We start from the raw sequence: 21,402 nt of genomic DNA, 5'->3' as shown, positions 1-21,402 counted from the left end.
CCTGCCCTCCAACTGAAATCTTAGGTTTTTCAGAATGGGTAGATACAATCTTTAAGGTGAATACACAGACTCCCTTGAAGGATTACACATGCTCTAAGTATTAGGAGTCTTTCTGGCCCAGATCACCTATCTCTTGTTTTTCTGACAGGGCAGGTACCACATCCTGGCTAGTAGTGGCCTTACCATTTCCAGTCAGGGAGGGGGGGGGGCTTCTGCTTCCAGAATAGGTTACCCCGGCCATCTGGTCCTCCCACTTTTGATGATATCTACGTTCTACACCTAACTTTCAATAGAACATCTACCCTGCCAAGTACAGCACTCCTAAAAATCTGTGTTTTCACAGTGCCCTAGATGGCTGCTCCTCCTGGCTCTTTTTTCACCTGTGGGAACTCACTACGAATGATGCAGCAAATGGTCATGTTGTGACTGACAATCACCCTCCTCTGGGCAAATACCCCCTCATATTCCAATGATAATGATATGAGGGGCACGAGTAGACAAGTTCCCACCAATGGACATTTTTGGCCCTGCAAACTTGTCTTTGCAAATTCTGTTTGGGAAATTGCCTTTCCACCATTATGGTCTGGTTGGTACCAGTAACCGGGGCCATAATCTAATGATCCCTGTCTATATTTATTGTTTAAGAGACAGATATATTAGATAAACACAATTTTAGAAATTAACTCAATGAGCTTGCATGGACTGAACTCACTATTATCCTGAGTGCTTAGTTTACGAGCTCCAAACAAATGGGGTTACATGACTGTGAACTCAGTCTGCGTGTGCATAACAAACTCCTCTCGCCTGGTACTTGTGCCTCCTCCGAGTGACTATGCCATAACACGCTACAACTTTGCATTCACCTTTCTATTGTACAGCATTTTGACAACTTACCTTTTTCCATTCTCGAGAAATCCTCTGCAGACAGCCTACTACACTCCTCTGTACTGAACGAATGAATGAAAGCTGCTTTCCCCATTCATTCTAATCACACGTGCTCAGAGTGTTTATGTTTGTCGAATATTTTGCAAAGTAATTTTAATTTTTATTGCAAATCATGGATTCTGTAAATGGACCTTTGAATCATAGGTAAACACATTTTAAGTATCATTCATATACAATTAAAGAACACTTCTCACCAAATAGGCAACTTGCATATATAGTTTTCATAACCTGAGCCCAGCAGTGAGCCAATTTAGCAAAAATATATATTTTTAAAAATCCTAAAATGTGGATACTATACTTATGGATTCTCTAAGACGTTGTAAATCTTTTCCATGTTCACAAGGTTCGGGTTAACCGGCTTTATGATCTAATCCAGCCCCACCATTTTTATAAATAAAGTTAGACTTCAATGACATTTGATAATTAGTACTGATTGTTACGAACATTTAATTCCTGCAGAACTATACCCATGACTGCCTCTGATAAATCCCATGATCTATGAACGCTACACATGTACAGCCTTGTTCAGTATTTCTAAAGAATTAGTGACCCATGTGAAGATATGGAAGATAAAAGTGTGATCGATCATATGCTCCAGAGTGAGATACAAAGTATTTTGTATGGAATTCGGCAGCAAGTCATTTACATCACATCGTTTCTGAATCACCCAGAAGGTAATTTGCACTGTTTGTAGAGTGGCATCATCAACAGATTCACTTGGCCAAACCAAAAATGGCTTTTGAGTAAACCTTTAAGGTGTTTAGTGATTTATTAAACAGAGGGGAATGCTCATTGGATCTTATATTTAGACACACATTTCAGAGATGAGCTGCCTGTGCTTTGGAATGTGCACTAGGCTGATTGCAAAAGTGGAATGGAAGATTTTGCAGAATATTCACAGAAGCTAATCATTGTGCATGGGGAGGACAATCATTTATTAAGTGTCCTCATAAGAAATCGGAAGCAGACATATATTGTGCCCTCTCCAGGAATATTTTAGTTTAAGCAGCAATCTTGGAGCCTTTACAAGAATTTGCCGTAGTCCTTTCAAAATTATTACAGTCACCCAAATAAACTGCTTTGAAACGAAAGAACATAGAGCAAAAACAGAAAAATCGCCATTGAACGTGAGGAATCGTAAAAATAAGCATGCGCTGCTCTTACGATCAAAATACACTTCTTTGATACTGAGGAAACTTGAAGAATTAACAAAAACTATTATGTCCTCCACGATTTCCTAGTTTATCACTGATTTCAAAGGATCAGCCATTGCTCTATGAATAGACGTTCCTGTTTTCAGTTTCTATTTTTGGTCAATTCTGGTGGGTTTTTTTCTGTGATTTCAGTACCTTTAAAAAACAGTTGTTGTCAGTGGTTGCACATTTGCGCGCCACTAAAAACAACAAAAAATGTGTTTTTCTGGTGTTTATGGAGCGTTTCGCTTTTATTATTGCTTGCTTTCTGCACTGATAGAACATGGTATATAGACAGTGTACGTATAGTGTTTATGAGGTCCAAATAGATTTTTGCAAATTAAACTTATTGTAGTACACCATACAATACTTCTACAGTGAGTCTTTGGTCATGTGTGCTCGCTCTTTCCTTCCCATGTAAACTTCTGTGAAAAAGCCTTCTCAACATTGACAATTGAGATGGGCAACGCCAAAACAGCCAGTACACAATTTTTTAACTCTGGCCACTGACATAGCTTTCCATGCCAATACTGGTGCACTTGAACATTGCGATTCTCATGGCAGGTTCTGCAATATTTGCATTGAGCTGGCGCTTATGCCATCAGAGTTATTGAAGCGGTCAAAAATGAAGCAGCACTTATGAAACTATGGAGGAAATTCCCCTTTACTGAAGGGATATAGAACTTGTACAGAGTACCACAGTGAGATTTCATTGACTTCAAATGCCATTTGTGTGAAGGGACATTTCTATGCATCGTTGCAAGCCATTTTTCATACATTGTAAAATAAATGTTCGTGAATTGCTCTTCAACATTGCTTTGCTTACCAAGTGGCAAGCACTCTAACATGGAACATGTTGCAGTGCCAAAGTCACTAAAGGTGTCACCCAGCCTACTCTCTAGGAGATGTTTCACATCTACACCAATTATGCTGAACACTTGGCAGACAAGGGTTTTTTCAGACTCTAGCTTTTTATCATGCCCACTACAGCAGTTACGTTTTCCTGTAAAAATCTAATAATGCAGTAGAGAGTATTTTTTTTTACATCACTATCAATATGCGACCAAAGATCCTTCCATTTCTTGCCTTTGGCATCATCGCTCAGAATTTTTTTTGTAAACGGTTGCCACATGGATAATATAGCATTCATAGCCCTTTGAAGTGATAACAATCAGCTAAAGGACACAGTTGAAATGACTCTTTCTTTGATGTCACACAAAGCAAGAAATTATAAATATTTGCATTTTAGTTCCTGTGAAAACAGTGTTCCAGAATGGACTAAAAAGTAAACAGCATCCCTCATTAACTCTGAAGAATGTAACGATGCTTTCATCATACCATCTAACAAGTAAGAAGGATATCCCACAGGAAATTAGTTCAGCTCGAGTATCAATTTTGACATGTCATCACACAATCTTTCCATATATGTAGCTGAATCACTGCAAATACAAACAATATCACTACAATCTTTGCTGAACTTGGAAGGAACCTTTTTTTGCAGAGCATTCCAAGTGACACAGTGTTCCATGTTTTCCAAAAGTCTAGTGTCATGTTTTCACCACTATCCCAGATACTTGGTGATTGTGTTCTTTATACATATACTTGTCACTATACCTTGCATTGGATGTTTAAAGCCTGAGGTGTTGGCAATTCACCTACTATCAATACTGACCCACTAGAAACTGTGGGCTGAAGCGTTAAGGGTTTTTACCCATTCTCTGTGGGTAAATGTGATGACACATATTAGGAAAGATTCTTATGAAACCAGCCATTTTACCTATCAGTGAAAGAATCAAACACAGCCAAAATATCAAATAGGATTTTGATATTTCCAGATGTTCAACAGTTTATAAAATAACTAAACGAGATGTAAAACATGCTTCTAAACCCTTTATCTTTAGACCAAAGACCACAAAAACTGAAACAAGCAAAATTAACAAGAAACAATATTTTAGTGGCATCCCTAAACATCAAAACTCAAACAGAATAATGTTAGCCCAGTCTTTCTTACTGCTAGCTTGTATAACAAAGTTACATTGTATTGGCCCCTTCAGGAAGAAAAAAAATGACTCTTTCACTCTCTTTTTCCTTTCTTTGAATGGCATTTAGTTTGTGGTTGTGCGGGTGTTTTTTCAGTGTTTATATGTTTTCTCTGGTGAGGGCTATTTCTCTTTCAGTGGGGTTTTATCAGTTATTATAGGTTTAAACCTAAAACCCCACAGCCTATCTATGAATAAAGGACAGCACTACCTATGGGTTAATGGCATTCAGTATGAAGAGGTCAGCTGTCACTCATCAGCGAATAATAGACAATAGTTCACAAATATTTTTCCATGGCCTGATTCAGAAGAGTTTAGATGTCCCTGAGAAAGGTGTGTACCATAACGATTTAGCACACATGTTACCACAAACTAGTGCAACAAAGCAGTTAGTTGTCATAAACTGAACTTGTATTATCAAAACTGAAATCGAATTGGCGTACTCCACTTTACAACGTGTATAGAGATTTAATGAGAGCAAAGTTGTAGCTACCTGCTGGCAATGTTGCCCATATGCATGCTCTGTAAAGAGATTGCTTATATGAGTGGATACAGGACTCTGACCTAACATCAACTCCATCCAATTCCATTTGCGCATCATCTATGACTGAGAAACATTGTCTCATGACTCATCCGAGAGAAGCTTCCTCTCTACAAATGAACTACCCAATTGTCTAAGTGCTTCCCTTCCGAATAGATCACCTGACTATCAGAACAGGGATATTTGCCGCCAATTGAAAGGATACCTTGTTTCTACATAGGTAATTTTCACTAAGGGCATGGATACAGCAGAGTTACACTAGTTGGAGTATTTAACTTGCAACAGAGAATCATTTGCAAAGTGTCCAAGAATTGCCATGTGGCATGTTTCAAAGTTGTGTAAGAACCAATACTATCAAGGTCAGAAACAACTTTTGTTTCAACAAAGGCCAGGAATTCTCACTCAATAACTTGCCAACAAGTCAACTTGAAGATCAAATTGAGTACAATGTTCACTTTTAGTTCAAAAATGGAAATTTTTCTCGGAGCGCTCAACTGAGGGGCCTATTGGAATGATTAAACATATTCTATCTGTTTAGTTATTTTTGGGGCATTTTGAGTCAGTTACTTCATTCTCTCAGCTAGTAGCAATACTCGATGCGTGATCAAGTTATTGAAAAGATGATAATGATATTTCAGATGAAGATTTCTAACAGAAACACTCCAACATTTTTGTTATCAGAAGTTTATGAGCTTCCTGTAAAGAATAACCATCAGCACAAATAATCTTTTCATACATGGGAGATGTCTAGATTGCAATGTTTATTCAGCCACAGTATTTTTCAATTTTGAAGTGCAATGGTTTTCAAGTTACCTGTGAAAATATATGTTTAGCAAAGTGATTGTGTCATTCGATGGGGCACTGAATGAAACAAACCAAGGCGTGCATGTACCTATAAAGTTGAACAAGATGATCGACGTGGTGGAGTTGTAATAAAAGGAATAGAGAACAAGTTATATTTAACAAACAATGAAGCCTGGCTCTTCACCATGAAATCTGCGGAGTATGTGTTTTCCTTTCCTTCCTGTTGAAGCATGCAATTGAGCATGCTTTACTTCCTGTCAAGTGATATGTTTGTTTACTGGGATGGGTGGCTTGAGTGTGGGGTGTCTGTCTTTTCTTACTCTTGAGTCTGTTTCTTTTTCTCTCTTACTCTTCTCTTTCAGAGAAAGGACCAGCAGAAGGGAGGGTGGGAAAAACAGCAGACACTTATAGTAAGTTAGAGCTACGTTTGGATATGTTTAGGAGATCATTCGCTGTAAAACTGAGGTACATTCATGCCTCATCATTCCATTTGGCATGCCCAAAGCAGTCTGATTTTTTTCTGCCCTCTTGACCATTGAGAATATGTTTTCTTTGTTTAGTGACTATAACCACTGTTAGTAAGATGTGCAGTAATGTGAAATCGAACTTGGCAAAATTCTAATGTGACTAGACATTCTCCTCTCTTATGAAAATATGCTGTTACCTGGCCTAAGGAGACCCAGGGCGTTGCCTTCTGTTTGGCCAAAGGAAGGGAACCCTGAATGACTGTATGACTGGTATTTCTCATGTGCATACATAACACCACCGACTGTATTATGAATACTGCGCCCGTTCCTTCTTTGTGTCACATCACACCTTTCAAAAGGTGTGCCTTGCGCAAACAAGGAAAGTGCACCGTATTGGAATGTATGCGCAAACTTGTGCTGCCCCTGGGGCAGCGCATTCAAGTGAAATACGGAGCAGCTGTTTGAAAGCTGCTCGTGTTTCTATGTGCAGGTGGCAACTTATCAGGATTAGAGATGCCTATGCAGGTTGGTGCAGTGAGTGACTGCACCCATCTGCAGGGGGATGTCTGAGGTGTCCTTCAGACTCCCTTTCTCCCCCACAGAGGGCTGCCTTTAGGAGGTGCACTGAAAATGTGCCACCTTTTTGTGGCACACTTTCAGAGTGACTTTTAAAGGCATGTTTGCTTCTGTACCCACATCAGTAATATGGCACGGGCGCAGAGGTAAAGTGATTTCCTCATTTGCGTCGGGCACAACCCCGTTTAAATATGGGGACGCCTTTTCATGATAGTGCTGTCGCTACATGTGCGCTAGCACTATCTGTACCTAAGAAAGGGAAGCACAGATGTTGCCCTGGCACTCCTCAAAGTGGGCACACATGCCGGTTGCGCTTCCGGGGCACAATGTATAATATGGACCTTGATTGTCTCTCACTCATATGACTCTGGGATAGGTAGATCAAAAGAGCATTGTTATGAGCACGTAGCTTCACAATATACATCCCCATACTGTATGTCATAAAGTATGTTTTGCTCTTATTTAATGTAATCAGGGTAGTATTAGGAGAATCCTTAATTTGAGCTTGGATTACTAATGTCCAGTCCAGTCTAAACATCAACAACTTTGTTTTGCAAGGCAATTGAACATCCCACCATCTACTTAATGGACTACTGACTGCCCCAGTGGACATTTAGGGAGTGTTACTGTTGGAAAGTGGTAAATATATATCTACCACTGGCAATAGGACCACTAAAACAATATAGGGCTCAGTATTGGTCTTAGAAAATTATTCCCATGCTTAACTATTGGTAGCTTGGCTGTGAGCAGACAAGCTTAACTTCAAACACAGGTATGAAAAGCATTTAAAAACACACATTCAGTAAATAATTAAGACACAACACACAATAAAAACCCAACACTAATTTATAAAAATAGGAGATATTTATATCTTTAAAATGACCCCAAAATGAAAAAAACCTAGGGAACCGGAGATATGAATTTTTAAAGATTTAGCACTTTAAGCTAATAGAAACCTATAGCGCCTATTGGGACATCTGATCGCGCTACACCGGGACGAAGTCAAATTCTCAGGTAGACCACGGTGGAGCCCTGCTTGACTACCCCTCGCGGTAGGTCTCAGAAAATCTTCTGAAGCTTTTATTCCCGGGGTCCCTCGCAGCTCTCAGCCAGTCCGCACTTGGTGAAGTTTCACCGGCTTCCGTTGTGACAAGCTTCCTGTCAAACTTGTGGAAGTGCCACCTCCGGGGCTTTCCAGCAAGACAAACCAGAGATAGAGGTTGGCTCGCAGTTGGTACCGGTCACCTTTTCTACATTCGGACTTAGAAACTTTTACAGAGCTTTTTCTCGCCAGCTCCCTTGATGCTCTTCACTAGGCTGAATTCAGTGACGGTTCGCCGGCCTGCGTTTTTAACCACCTACCAGTCAAACACTGGAAGTTGGAGCTTTTCAGTGGGACAAACCTGGACAGCAGGCCACCTTGCGGTTCATGGTCGCCAGCTGCCAGGTCGAGTTGGTCCACTTAGGGAAATATTTTCCAAAGTTGCTCCAAACTTCTTCCTGAAGTTGATTTGAGGGGCCCAACGTGTCTAACACTTACTCCATTGTTCTAGAAGCTCCAAGATGGTCCTTTAAAGTTTGGGACTTCAAATCCTGTAGGAAAGTGTGTTTTTGTTGCAGTAACGGCCCCAACGCACTTTTTGCGAGATTTCTGATGCACTTTGACTTGAGGTGCCCTGGTCCTTGCCAATCAGATTCCCAGGGCCTGTGTTCTTTCTCAAAACTGTGCCTTTGTACCCCAAATTGGCACCTCTCTGGCCACATGGAAGTCCCTTGTAAAAGGTACCATGGGCACCAAGGCCACTGTGACCGGGGAAGGCCTATAAGGGATGCAGCACATATTGTGCCACCCTTGGAGGTCCTGTAGCTAAACACACACTGCCAAGTTGCGTGTTTGGATGCAGAGAAAAGTGAAGAGTCGCCATGGCACACATACTTGTATGGCAGTACTACAGCCCACTGCCTATGGTACAGGTAAGACACCCCTCTCTAGCTGGGTGCACTATACCGCTGGTGAGGGTACAGTTGCATGAGCACTGTACCCCTACGGTGTCTAAGTCCATTCTTAGACATTGTAAGTGCAGTAAAGCCATAATGAGTATTTGGTCTTGGTGGTTGTCATTACAACCTTCACAGCACTATAATGGCTTTACCTAATTCTGGGAAGGTTGGTAGCAAACTTCTCAAGTATAATAAACCCACACTGATGGCATGGTGGGATTTATTATACCATGCACTCAGAGGGCATCTTAGAAATACCCCCTGAACAACACGACCAGCCTCTGGTGGGTTCCCTGACTGGTAAACACCGGCCTGCCACCACAAGACAAGTTTCTGGACCCCTGGGGGGCGGGGGGGCTTTGCTCTCTGAGCCCAGAAAGAAAGTCTTTCCTGGGCGGAGGTGGCCACTCCTCCTCTAGGTCAGGAAGAGCCATGTGTGGCAAGGGAGCTTCAAAGGCGTTGCCACCTTTGTAACCCAATACCCAGCCTCTCCTGCCATCAGGATCAGGCCCCCTTTCCTGTCTCTTCCCCTTTTCAGCAGGTAAACAGGTGGAAAACATTAAACAGACTAGGAAGGTGTGCCCACCTCTTCCAGATCCACCTCTCAGGTGGAGGAGGCAAGGTGAAGCCCACCCTTCAGTGCCTGACATCTAGCAGGTGGCAAGCACTTTCCAATCAGTGTTAGGGATTGTCCCGCCTCCGCCATGTGGGGTGAGCATACCAAGGGTTTAGTCACCCTAAAGGTCTGTAGCCCATTGGCTACTGACCTCGAGACCTCTAAGGCAGATTTCCACAGCCAACGAAGAAGGACAAAATAGGATGCAGAGGAGACTGCAGAGAAGAACTGACTTGGCCGGCGCGTCTATAGTTTCCAGAGTTCCTGCACCAACTATCGCCTTGTCCGGCAGCCAGCAACATCCAGAACCCCTGGGAGGACTGACTGCATTCAACAAATACCGGACCACCTAGTGCAGCAGCTCTGTTCAAAAGAATCTCAAAAGAAAGACTACAAGTCTGCTGACGACAAAGAAGCCCGACGCCTATAACCACCACTGCACCCGTCGCATATGGCCATAGTCCGAGTGGCCCACCGGTCCCAGCGAGGTCCCCCAGCACTCAAGAGTCCGAGTCCTCTGTGGGTTGACCCCTCCACGACTCCCCGATGTCGCCTGCAGCCTATGCACAGAGATTCCCCCATCCTCGATTGGCCCGGTAAGGTGAAATCTGACCTCAAAAGGCACCGCAGCATCTGGTCATCCTGCGCCCTGGCGAAGAGGACCTGAGGTGCATCAATGTCCCCAAGCCCTACAACTAACCTGTCCAGCTGATGGTTTCTCCCAGTAGACTTCCTGGATTTAGCCTGCAGCCAAAATCCAATACCGGCAGCTCCCATTGACAACAACAGGGCACCCGACCCCAAATCAGCACCCTGCACCCGGCCGTCCCTGTGTTGCTGTGGGTGCACCTTGTGTGCTAAATCAGATCCCCGTTTGCCCTGAGCTAAAACCTAGGAGCTTTACTCCCACATCCAAGTGGCGTGTCCATGAGCAGCCACCAACCGGAGGCCCTCTTTCCCCCGTTGGATAACATTAGGCCACCCTAGTGCCGCTAAATGTGATCCTTGAGTGCATCCTTGACCCTGGGGGAGCTCTAGTTCTAACCCCAGAAACCCAACTCCCAAGACCAAGACCGATTACTCACCTTTAAACCGATAACCTGATTTTCTCCCATGGAACTGCATAGAATGTTTTTCTGTGGAAAAAGTTCGGTGTGAAGTTGGAAATTGTATGAGAACCTAAGAAACTGTGTTTTAAGGAAAACTGACTTACGTACCCTTGAAGCAGGAAATGTCCCAGTGTGATATCTAGGCATATCACACTGAGTGGAAAAAGTAATCCTGAAAAGTAATCTAAAAAGTAACTGCAAATTAATTTTAACTGGTTCAGAGCATTTGACCTACCTGTAACAAAACCAATTGCTTTCAATTACTTTCAACTATATTATTCTTAAAAAGTACTATTTTACTTACCTGCAGCTTGGTTCTACAAATAAAATAAACCACAGAAGTTTTTTTATACAAAACAATTAGTCATAGTCTTTGAGTGATTGAAATACAATAAATGCTTAATACTATCCTCTGATAAAGTCTTACAGCTCGCCCACACTACTACAAATAGAGAATAAGGCATCACCTACTTTTACCTCTGTAAGCCTTTGGGGCTCCACGGGACACTTTACCTTACTTTGGTATAGTATATACTGAGCCAGCTTCTTACATTTCCCACCATCCACTCAGACAAAACCCTTACAAATCCATTCGTAGTACTCCAAGCTGGGAAGTATTAGTGGTGATGGTCCAGGTGAACTCTGTTAACCTGTAGCTTGCAGGGAGTCAACTCTTTAGTCATTTGGAAGCAGGTTTGATCCACAGGACTGTAGTTTCAGACTGTGCAGCAGGCACACTCAGTCAGAGTCAGCATGGAACCTTCTAATTGCTTAAGTTTCAATCAGCAGATCTGAGAGGCTCTGCCCCTCTCAGATACTTATTTCAAGTTCTCTGGGTGAAACAGGGTGGCACTCCTGTGTGATGAGGTGCAGGGCAACATCCCGGAGTAAGACTGTATCCTCCAAAGTGTGGCACTATAGTCTTTAGGAGGAGACTTTAGGGGTTCTGAATATGTAAAAATATTTTAGATTCTAACTTCACAGTGCTCCTAGCTGCAAAACTCAATTTTGGGAAGCACTTAACTTCTATGTGCAATTTCAGTTAACCCAAGGTGTTTAAAACGTGTTTTATCATGGTCCTCCTTATAAATACCTAACCCCCCACCAATGGGACACCTAGGGGAGACTCTGGGCGTACCTAATATGCCAAAACATTGTACTTTATCAATTGTTAAGTTCCCAACAACACCAAAGTCGAATTTGGGTACAATTTGCATTTTAAAAGGAGTACTGTAACACGGCTACTTTTAAACTGACCTCATGCCTCAGCACTGCACACGTGCACGTGCAGAAAGGGCTGCTGGCCTCTAAACTGCTATGCCCTGTTATATAATAGAGACTTAAAGGTAGTTTTGATCCCCCTGCCCTATTATGTATGAGGGCCTTATAGTGTACCCTAATGTATTTAGGTGTTTCACTGAATTCTAAATGCCTTTTCAGCATAGCACTGTGTAAGGATACAAGAAAGGCAGGAGATTAAATATATATAAACATTGTAGTTTAATTAGAGAGTAAGAGGTATACAGCTCATCTAGTCATTGGCTGGAAGTCATCTGACTAGATTCTCGAATTCTTAACAAAAGATAACAATCCAACCTAACAGAAAGTTCTAAAAAGAAATTAAAGAAACATACATACAATACAGGGAATATAACACATCTCTTCCCTTAATAACTAAACATAATCTTTCATTTTAATGGGAGGTCTGATATTTCTACCACCAATTTTTATTCTGGCAGAAATTGAATCCGTCTCCTTGGAAATGTTGGGTTTGCGAGAGTTGAAGTAAACAGAAGGAACATTTCATTTAGCAATTCTTCTAACATTCCAAATTTTAGCATCTTGTGTCATTACACTATTGAGATATGTTTTAACTACTCTGATGGGTGGTCCTAACTTAGAGGACCCTTTAACATTGAAGCCTGGTTTACGTACCCTTACCCAGTCACCCAAAACAAAGCAGGTTCTTTTACTTTAATTTTAGTGTCATATACATTTTTCATCTTGTCTTGATTTTCTTGTATCTCGTACTTTACTTGTTGTAAATCAGCACCAAAACATTCTTTAGACATTTTATTTTTAATCCACCAAGGACACAACTTACAAACTGGTGCTCTACCCCTAAGGAGACGGAAATGGCTTAAATTAGTTGTAGAATGTGGCGTAATGTGATACGCCCACAACGTTTCCCTCAAAACAATTTTCCAATATCTGCCTGATTTCCTAGCTGTTCCAACACCATCTTTAAGAACACGGTTAAACCTCTCAACCTGACTATTTCCTTGAGGTTCATAGAGAGCTGTGGTATGATGTTTTATGTTATGCATCTTCCCAAAAAAGTCCATTTCATGAGATTTAAGTTGTACCCCATTACGGTTACAAGAATTTCTGGAAAACCTTCCCTAGAAAACATCTCTCTGAAAAACTAAATGACAATTAAAGTAGTGGCATGATGAACAAACTTAACTTCTGGCCGCTTTGAATGATAATCAATGATCGCTAGTGCAAAACGAGATTCTTGAGGCAATGAATTGAATTGGCCAGAGATATCAAAAGCAATGTTTTGCCATGGACAAACTGGCCACGGAACAGGTCTCAAGGGAGCAGGAAAGACTTTCAACATTTTATCACTATTGATACATTCAAAACACTCTCTTACTGTTTTGTCAACAGATGTGTCTAAACCTGGCCACTAGAAATTGGATCTAATTAACCTCTTCATAGACAAAAATCCAGGATGTCCTTCATGTGCAAGTTTCAGAATAAGATTCGCATTGACTCAGGAGGAACACACTTACAGTTTTTCAAAATTAAGTTATTTTCAAAAGTGAGTTCAGAGGAAACCTGCAAAAAGGATTTAAATTTAGTAGAAATGCTCATATCATTAGGCCATCCTTTAAGAATGAACTCTTTAATCTGGCACAAGATCTTATCGGAAGTTATACTCTGATCCCACATATCTTCCGAGATAGAAGAAAATTCCTGTGACACCCAGTCAGATATATAAGCAATCATTTCCATGTCATTGGAATCTTCAACTTCACACATTTGAGAACTAGGAAGGCAAGAAAGACAATCTGCAGTAGCATTATGTCTTCCTGGAACGTATTCTACAGAAAAACTGTATTCTTGCAATCTGGACATGAGTCTGCTAATTCTTGCCGTTGCATTCCACCCACCACCAGGGGATAAAATAGAAACTAGAGGTTTGTGGTCAGTCTTGAGTATAAATCTGTTTTCCCATATGAAATTCTGGAAATGTTTAATTCCCAAGACACATCCTAATAACTCTTCTTCAATCACAGAGTATTTTCTTTCAGTTTCAATTAGTGTGCGAGAGGCAAAAGCTACACACCATTCATCTTTTCCAGCTTTTTGTGATAGTACTCTGCCTAAACCATACATGCTGGCGTCTACTGTAACAATACAAGTTTTGTTCTAACAAAATGGTTTTAAGGTTGGAGCCTCAACAATTTCTTTTTTTATAAGTTGAAAAGCATTCTCTTGTTTCTGTGTCCAGCAAAATTCCACATGCTTCCTAGTAAGTTCTCTTAAAGGCTCCATCTTAGTAGCAAAGTCTTGGATGAATTTACTGTAATATTCGCAGAGCCCAGAAAAAGATCAGAGTTTGTCTTTATTTTCTGGAGCTGGTGTATTCACAATAGCTTCCACTAAGGACTTCTTAGGAACAGCACCATTACAAGAGAGTGTTTGTCCCAAATACTCTACACTTTCACAAAACATTTTACATTTTTCTTGTTTCAAAGTTAATCCGTTTTCCTCCAAACGTCTACATACTATGTGTTCAGCATGGTTTTCAGAATTTGGAGAAAAAACAAGAAAATCATCCTGAAAACATCACAAATCAATCTACATCTTTAAAAATATGATGCATGGCTGTCTGAAAAACTGATGCTGCTGAGGCCAAACCAAAGGGCATTCTTTTATATTGAAAGAGACCTTGGGCCGTTATAAATGCAGTGTAGTTTTTTTATCTTCTGTGATAACAATTTGGTGATACGCAGAGCATAAGCCAAAAGTGGAAAATATCTTAGCACCCTCAAGCATAGAAACAACTTCATTTATATTAGGTAAAGGATGGCAGTAAACAATTAAATTTGCATTTAGTGCCCTCAAATCAACACATAGTGTCTAACTATTGTCTGATTTCCGTGCAAGAACAATGGGAGAAACCTATTCAGAGGATTCAACTTCCTCAATTATATCCTCATCAATACGTCCTTGTAACAGTTGTTTTTTATCTTCACTCACGCATATGGGTAGAGTCCTAAGTTTTATAGGACATGCTCCTCTCTTTAGTTTGATTTTATGTGAAAAATTGTTGAGTTTTCCGAACTTATCAGAAAAAAACTCCAGGAAAGAGTTTAATGTTGTTGTTACTCTCATTTTAAACATCCACACTATCGCTAACTTGTGAAATTAATAAAACCGAATCAACACTCCTAGGATTGAGTATAATACCAAGAGACCATTGTTCTCTCCATCCTAATATATTGACACCTTTAACTGCAACATACATCTTAATGTTGGCAGTGCGTCCTTTCAACTCAATAATGGTTTCAACAGATCATCCATCTCTATAATGAACCCATCAAAAGCCCTGGCGATAATATCAGATTTCTTTAAATCTTCAAATGAAAAACTTTCTGTAAAATGATCTAAGAAAAGTGACAATGGTCCAGGGAGAACCAGAGTACATTTCGGAGGTCTGAGAGTATTGACATTTAAATCCACTACATCCTTTGCCTCTACTAAGGATAATAACATACCAGTCTCACATCCTCCATTATTATTAACACTGTCTCCAGAATTGACATAAGATAATTTTCCTTTGACACTAGTATTGTCACGGGTTTTTTGAATCTCTACAGAAAGTAGCAAAATGCCCACGTCTTCCACACTTTTTACATTCTCTGTTAAGAGCAGGACACCTAGGAAAAGAAAAGAAGCAGCGTGATTAGGATTCCCACATCTAAAACAATGGAAACCCTTCTCAGATCTTGTGAAAGAGGTTTGACCTAAATAATTTGTTTGAGAAGGTTCAACACTATCACATGATAGCATAGTGCTAGTACCAGAACGTGGTGATTCTGTCTTTACAGCACACACATCATCATTATTTTCCTTATGTACCCACTTAACCCATTTTTCTGATTGTTCCATAGCTTTCGAAGTATTAATGATATCAGTTAGATTTGGATCACCCATGATCCATATTTGTTCTTGTATTTTTTTACTCATAACATGTACAATTATTTGATCGTGGATCATCTCATCAGTCATGGACAAACATTGCAATGTACAGATAATCCACGTAATCCCGTAAGGAAATCATCGAATGTTTCATTCTCCTCTTGCTCTCTAGTATGAAATTTATATCTATTAAACGAAGGTTTAAATCTAGTTTATATCCTATTCAATGCATCTTCAAAAACATTTCTATCACCACTACCATCAGTCTGTGGAAGGGTTCTAAACACAAGTTGACCGTCGGATCCTAAACAATGTAAAAGAATATTTTTCTTCCTTTCAGCCAAAAATCTATCACCATCAATAGCTTTAATGTAGGTCAGAAACTCCTCCTACCACCTAGACCAAGGTATAGGAGGGCCTCCCTTTACCTGAAGAAATTTTGCAGGTGGATCAAACTGCATAATGAATATAAGAGATAATACAGTATAATAGACAACATTGAATACATGTATTATTAATGTATAGTCTCAACACATAAATGTAAAATTCTTAATAATAAGTTGAAACTAATTTGAGTAAATTGGTGTGTGTATCACCGGATGCATAGAACAGTATCAAAATATAATGGTGTGCACATCACCATGAATATGCACCAAATAGTCAATTAATGGATCTCCAGATAAATAGATAGAATGCACACATAAATAATTAATAAAAACGTTGAGGTGTGCACATCACCGAATGCATGCACTGACATTGAAGGCTGAAAAATTGTAAATTGGTGTGCACATCACTGTGAACATGCACAACACAGTCAACTAGTAAAGTCCAGGGATGTACAGATAAAAAACAAAAATGGTAGGAACTTTGAGGTGTGCACATCACAGTAAGAGTGTGTTCAATGAGAAAGAATGAATAAAATGCTGCGACTCAAAGTTGCTGTAAGCGTTCCATGAGAATATAGAAAAAAAAATCAATAAATACTGCTGTTTAAGGTTGCTGATCACATAAGATATTGAAAGTACTGTTCTGTTTAACTTCTACAACGCGAGTCGTTGCGAGGAAACCACTTAATAGTTGCAAAATGGCTTCCTTACACAACGTGACCTGACATAGCGTCGTAAGCATGATGATGCGGCGGGTCACTCAATGAGGAGAGAAGAAGATTTCAATGGGAACGTTGCTCGCAAGGTTCCAGCGACATGCACGCGAGACAGAGGCTTAAAAATACACATGAAGCAATGGAACGATGAGACAGCAAGGGGAGCTGGTAAATACCTTAGTTCTGGATAGTTTCAATGCGGTATTGTAGATATATTTGTTGCGGTATATCGCAGATGTCTTCACTGTCACCAGCAATAAAGTTACCGTGTGAGCCCAACAGTAAACAGTAAAAAAAAATATTCCAGGAATTTATTATTTTTTTTAAAGTGAAGAACGAATCAGGATACACAAGTAGTAGTAGGATTCACAAGGTCCTCGTCACCAAATTTTGTAAGAATCTAAGAAAGGCAGGAGATTAAATATATATATAAATTGTAGTTTAATTAGAGAGCAAGAGGTATGCAGCTCATCTGGTCAGTGGCTGGAAGTCATCTGACTAGAATCTAGAATTCTTAACAAAAGATAACAATCCAACCTAAGAGAAAGTTCTAAAAATAATTTAAAGAAACATATATACAAAACAGGGAATATAACACACTGGTCCTGGGCCTGGTCATTCATCACCAGTACCTGTCAGCAAAAAATGGGGGGTGCCCGGGGCACAGGATGACTTTGCAACAGTTACATTGTAGGAACCGGATTTAAACAGACTGTAAACCTATATAATAAAAAGAGTATAATGAATATGCATAGAAAATGTATTCCAGAGGACAAGCATGACAAACGTACGTTTAGAACATTTGACGCATTTGGATTCATCATTTTGTTATTAGTGGGTTTGAGCATTCAAATTGAATGTGAACTTTGTTAGGTATCAGTCATGTTTATGTATTTACAATTTTCGGAGTTTTATTTAGTGCAAACTCCATCTGAGCACCAGTTGCGTTACCCAGGGTCAGATTATTTTTAAAAAAATGTTTTTGGCACAAGGATATTAGATTTACCCACAATCCATGGATGTTGAGCCGATGCCGTGACTTTAACCTGGTTCTACAGTTCCAAAGTTCGCAGTTCTGCTGTAAACAAGAACAAGATCTACAGAACTTATAGACATTTTCTATACCCCATTGTAGAAAACAAATAGAAAGAAGTAGCCTGATCGTGCACAATTTGATTAATGCTTCCTTGCAGGGATGTCCAGCTATAGTCAACCCACCCTGTATGGGGCGGGATGACAGTTACTATGACCTGGAGGCTCTTTGATTGACAGGCTGCAATTGACAAATGTGAACAGGAGGCGCAAGCTGAGGCTACGCTAGCAAAAATTCAGCAGTTCCCATCACTTAATGAGGCTGGGGCACCAAGAGAATGGCAGGAAGAGTAGCCAATCAACGATGATTGACCCGATCCTCCATAAGACAATTTACAGATTTAAATAAGCACATCATTGTTGTTCATGGTTCTTGGCTTACACGCTTGAGTTGCTCTTGAGCTGTAGAGTACCTTGGGTCTAGTCAAGCATGTGTGGATGTCTACAGAGATACTTTTGTATGGTAGGCTTAAAATCATTAAAAATAGATAGCAGTGGAAAGTTAATTACTAACTACAATGATGTTCATCTGCTTTAGTTTTATTGAGATTCATGGACTAGATCATGATGGGCTTTCCTGGTATTGCTCAGAGCCAAGCGTTTGTTGTATGCACCAGCAGCATGTAAAGTGAATTTATTTAACCCAGTATTTTCTGAGTTAGTGCTTTATTCTCAAAAAGCACTATTCAGAAATAGAAAAACCTTGTTTACTGTATCACAGTTGTACTGATATGTAGATAAAGATGGCCCTGTCTTGAAAAGATGGTGCATGTAAAATAAAAGGCTTAATGTCTCTGTTGTGACTCGCTGGGTGCTATGCATCATCCCCAGTGTTCCAGGTCCCTGCTGCTCAGCCAGTGTGTGAGTTCATTAGAATGTTAACAGTGTTTGTGGTTGGATGAATGTCACTTGAATTACTGGGCTGAGCAACAAGGATGCTGCTCCTCGTGGGGTGTTAACTGTAACTTGGAACAAGCTTAATAAACCTTCTATATGACTTGGCTACACAACATCTTTTAATTATTATTTTGTTAGATAGGGGCTCATTACGATGGCAGTTAGCCGGATTTGGATTCATAATTTTGTAATTAGTGGGTTTGAGCATTCAAATTGAATTGATGCCATTGCATCAGGAGTGCGACCACCTAACAAGTATTCGGAGATCCCACCCTCCAGATTAGAATGCGACCGTCTTTTAGGCAGTAGGAAACATCCTTTTTTCTATTTCGGCTAGTGCTGCGGCCGGGAAAAGGGCCGCAGCTGATGCAGTGGGTCTAACATAAAACCCTGTGTCACTAATTCAGGAAAAATCAACACTTACTATTTTCTCATCGGTGGGGCCCATTACACCGAAAACCACACACATTCACACAGTTCCTGAATCAGTGATGAGTAGACGAGCTGCAAGACATGTGGTATACCTCATTAACCTATACAATAATTATATACATTTTACACATTAAACTTTGATAGCTGTCAGTTCTAAAAAAAAACATCAAGGTACTCCGCTATTTGGTAGATGGACCAACTAGTAGGAATCAGTTGATGGTGATTGAGTCCAGCTCAATCACAATTTAAAACTTCAGCATTTATTTAACATGATTTTATTCTAATAACCACAGACTCGAGTTTATCTTTCACAAGATTTTATCTAAATTTTTTAAAGATAACTCAAATTCAAATAAGTTTTATTAGGAAAATACATGTAAGCATTATTTCAACACATTTAAGCATAGGAAAATTAGAAAAATGGAAAATACTCATTACCCCTTGGCCATAGGGTGATGATGAGAATGGTTCACCAGAAAATGAACCGCTGATCACCAGATAGGTTCCCAAGCTGACTGTCTGTCGCTCTAACCTCCTCGGATGTCTCCCTCCCGGGATAGAATTCCCACAACGGTCTCGTTCCTTTTCCCCATCAGAGTTCAACGTCCAAAAATGTCAAAGTCTCTTGCACCATAAAATAAAAAATGTTCAACGGACAGCGTGTCGTGCTGAGCAAAGGTGCGAAAAGAAAAGGCACAAAAAGCTGCAAAAAGCCACCTTCTCATAAGCACAAGCTCTTTTATACCCTTTCACTAACTTTCTATACCCAAATTTGAAACTTTTAGGGGCTACATCCATTTCTGATTGGTCCATTGGAGGGGTGGTGATGGTCACCTAATTGTCCTCCTAGCTCAAACCAATTCACAAATCCCAGAATCATTCTGAACTTTCACATGACTTCATAAAATATCTTCATTTATTCTTTATTGAAGTTCTTTGTAACTCTTTTTCACTGTCATGATTCCATTCATCCTCTGGAGCACAGTTCTCTCATCCATTCCCATGTTTTTAGAATAGTCTCTTTGGTACAACTCCTGTTGCAGGTCAAGCTAGCCTTGACATCTCTCACTCCGGGCATAGGCCATACACTTGTGACTGAACATCTATTCTGATCATGCACGGGGCCATCTTCATTTTCTTTTGCGCCGTCGCATTTCAATTCAGCCATTTTCAGACAAGGCCTAGCAGAGGCAATTTGGAATTAATACAAAATCAAACATAACCGAAATTAGATATAGAATGTAAGCACTTCTGTTTACCGCCAACCATTCTAATTACCCATGTTAGGTATTACCTAGCAAAAGCAACATTCAAAGCCGTTGTACTTACCATCTGCACTCTTTGCCACAATATAATTCTACTACAGACAAAAATACATGCACTTTACTCTTCTTTTCTACGTAATCACAAACCTATATTATTTCACATTTTATTGATAAATTCGATTTTTGCAATGTAGCAGTTAGTTTCCCACGTGTAATGTCTAAATAAAAGGTGCATTTGTTGATTAATTCACATGCTTCACACAGTTAATATTTATAAAGTTATGAGGGCATTAACTTCGAAGGGGGTACAAAAATGTTTGTATTTCCCTTGCTCCATCACAGCACAAGCCACAATAGAGTAAAGGGATGCTTTTAAACATCCATGCACCGTCTGTCAGGTACCATGTAGTACCTAGCACACGGTGCATGGATGTTTGGGGGGAACCACATGTGCCCCCCACGCCACATTGCGGAAGCCTACGGGGGATGGGGGTTCTGCTAGGGCCTCCAGAAGGCAATTCAGACAGCCTTTTCATGGCGGTCGGACTGCCATGAAAAGACTGTCGGAAAATGACATCCTAATCCCTATGGCGGTGCCTCCACTGGCACCACCTCTATTGTAGGGAATCTGGCTATGACCCCTGCCATGATGGCCTCCTTGGAACTATTGAGGTCATCAAAATGTTGAGTGTGTTTAGAGTTGAAGGAGTGTCAGTTGAATTAATGTGCTGAGCAGCGAGAATGCCTGGTGGGGTCTACCTGTAACCTGAACTACAACCTAATAAACCTACTTCTTTTATAACCTATGAGTATCCATCCTTGATTCTAACACTTGTTTCTTTAAGAGGGGAAGATGTGTTGTGACTTGTCTTGGTTGCTATGCATCCGCCCCAGAGTTCCAGGTACCTGCTGCTCAGTCAGTGTGTGAGGTCATTAGAATGTTGAAATTGGTTGTGGCTGGATGAGTGTAAGTTGAAGGAATGGGCTGAGCAGCAAGGGCACTGCTCCTGGTGGGTCGTTATCTGTAACTTGGAACACACTTAATAAACCTTCATCTTTAATCCATATGTTCATGCTGAAAGAGGTGGCTCTTTACCAGGTGTCATTCA

The 21,402-nt window shown here is 40.4% G+C and overlaps 1 protein-coding gene across 1 annotated transcript in view; it reads left to right on the top strand.

Moving 5' to 3' along the window:
- Positions 1–21,402, top strand: part of ANO3 (anoctamin 3) — a 1,634,736-nt gene that overhangs the window by 1,120,106 nt on the left and 493,228 nt on the right. The window contains exon 14 of the mRNA XM_078684212.1: positions 5,885–5,932. Within this exon, the coding sequence (XP_078540338.1) occupies positions 5,885–5,932 (48 nt within the window). The remainder of the gene's footprint in view (positions 1–5,884; positions 5,933–21,402) is intronic.

The sequence above is a fragment of the Lissotriton helveticus genome, chromosome 3_2 (assembly GCF_964261635.1).
Source record: "Lissotriton helveticus chromosome 3_2, aLisHel1.1, whole genome shotgun sequence".
Lineage (NCBI taxonomy): Eukaryota > Metazoa > Chordata > Amphibia > Caudata > Salamandridae > Lissotriton > Lissotriton helveticus.
The sequence above is the reverse complement of the archived record's forward strand: the minus strand, read 5'-3'. Positions and strand labels throughout refer to the sequence as shown.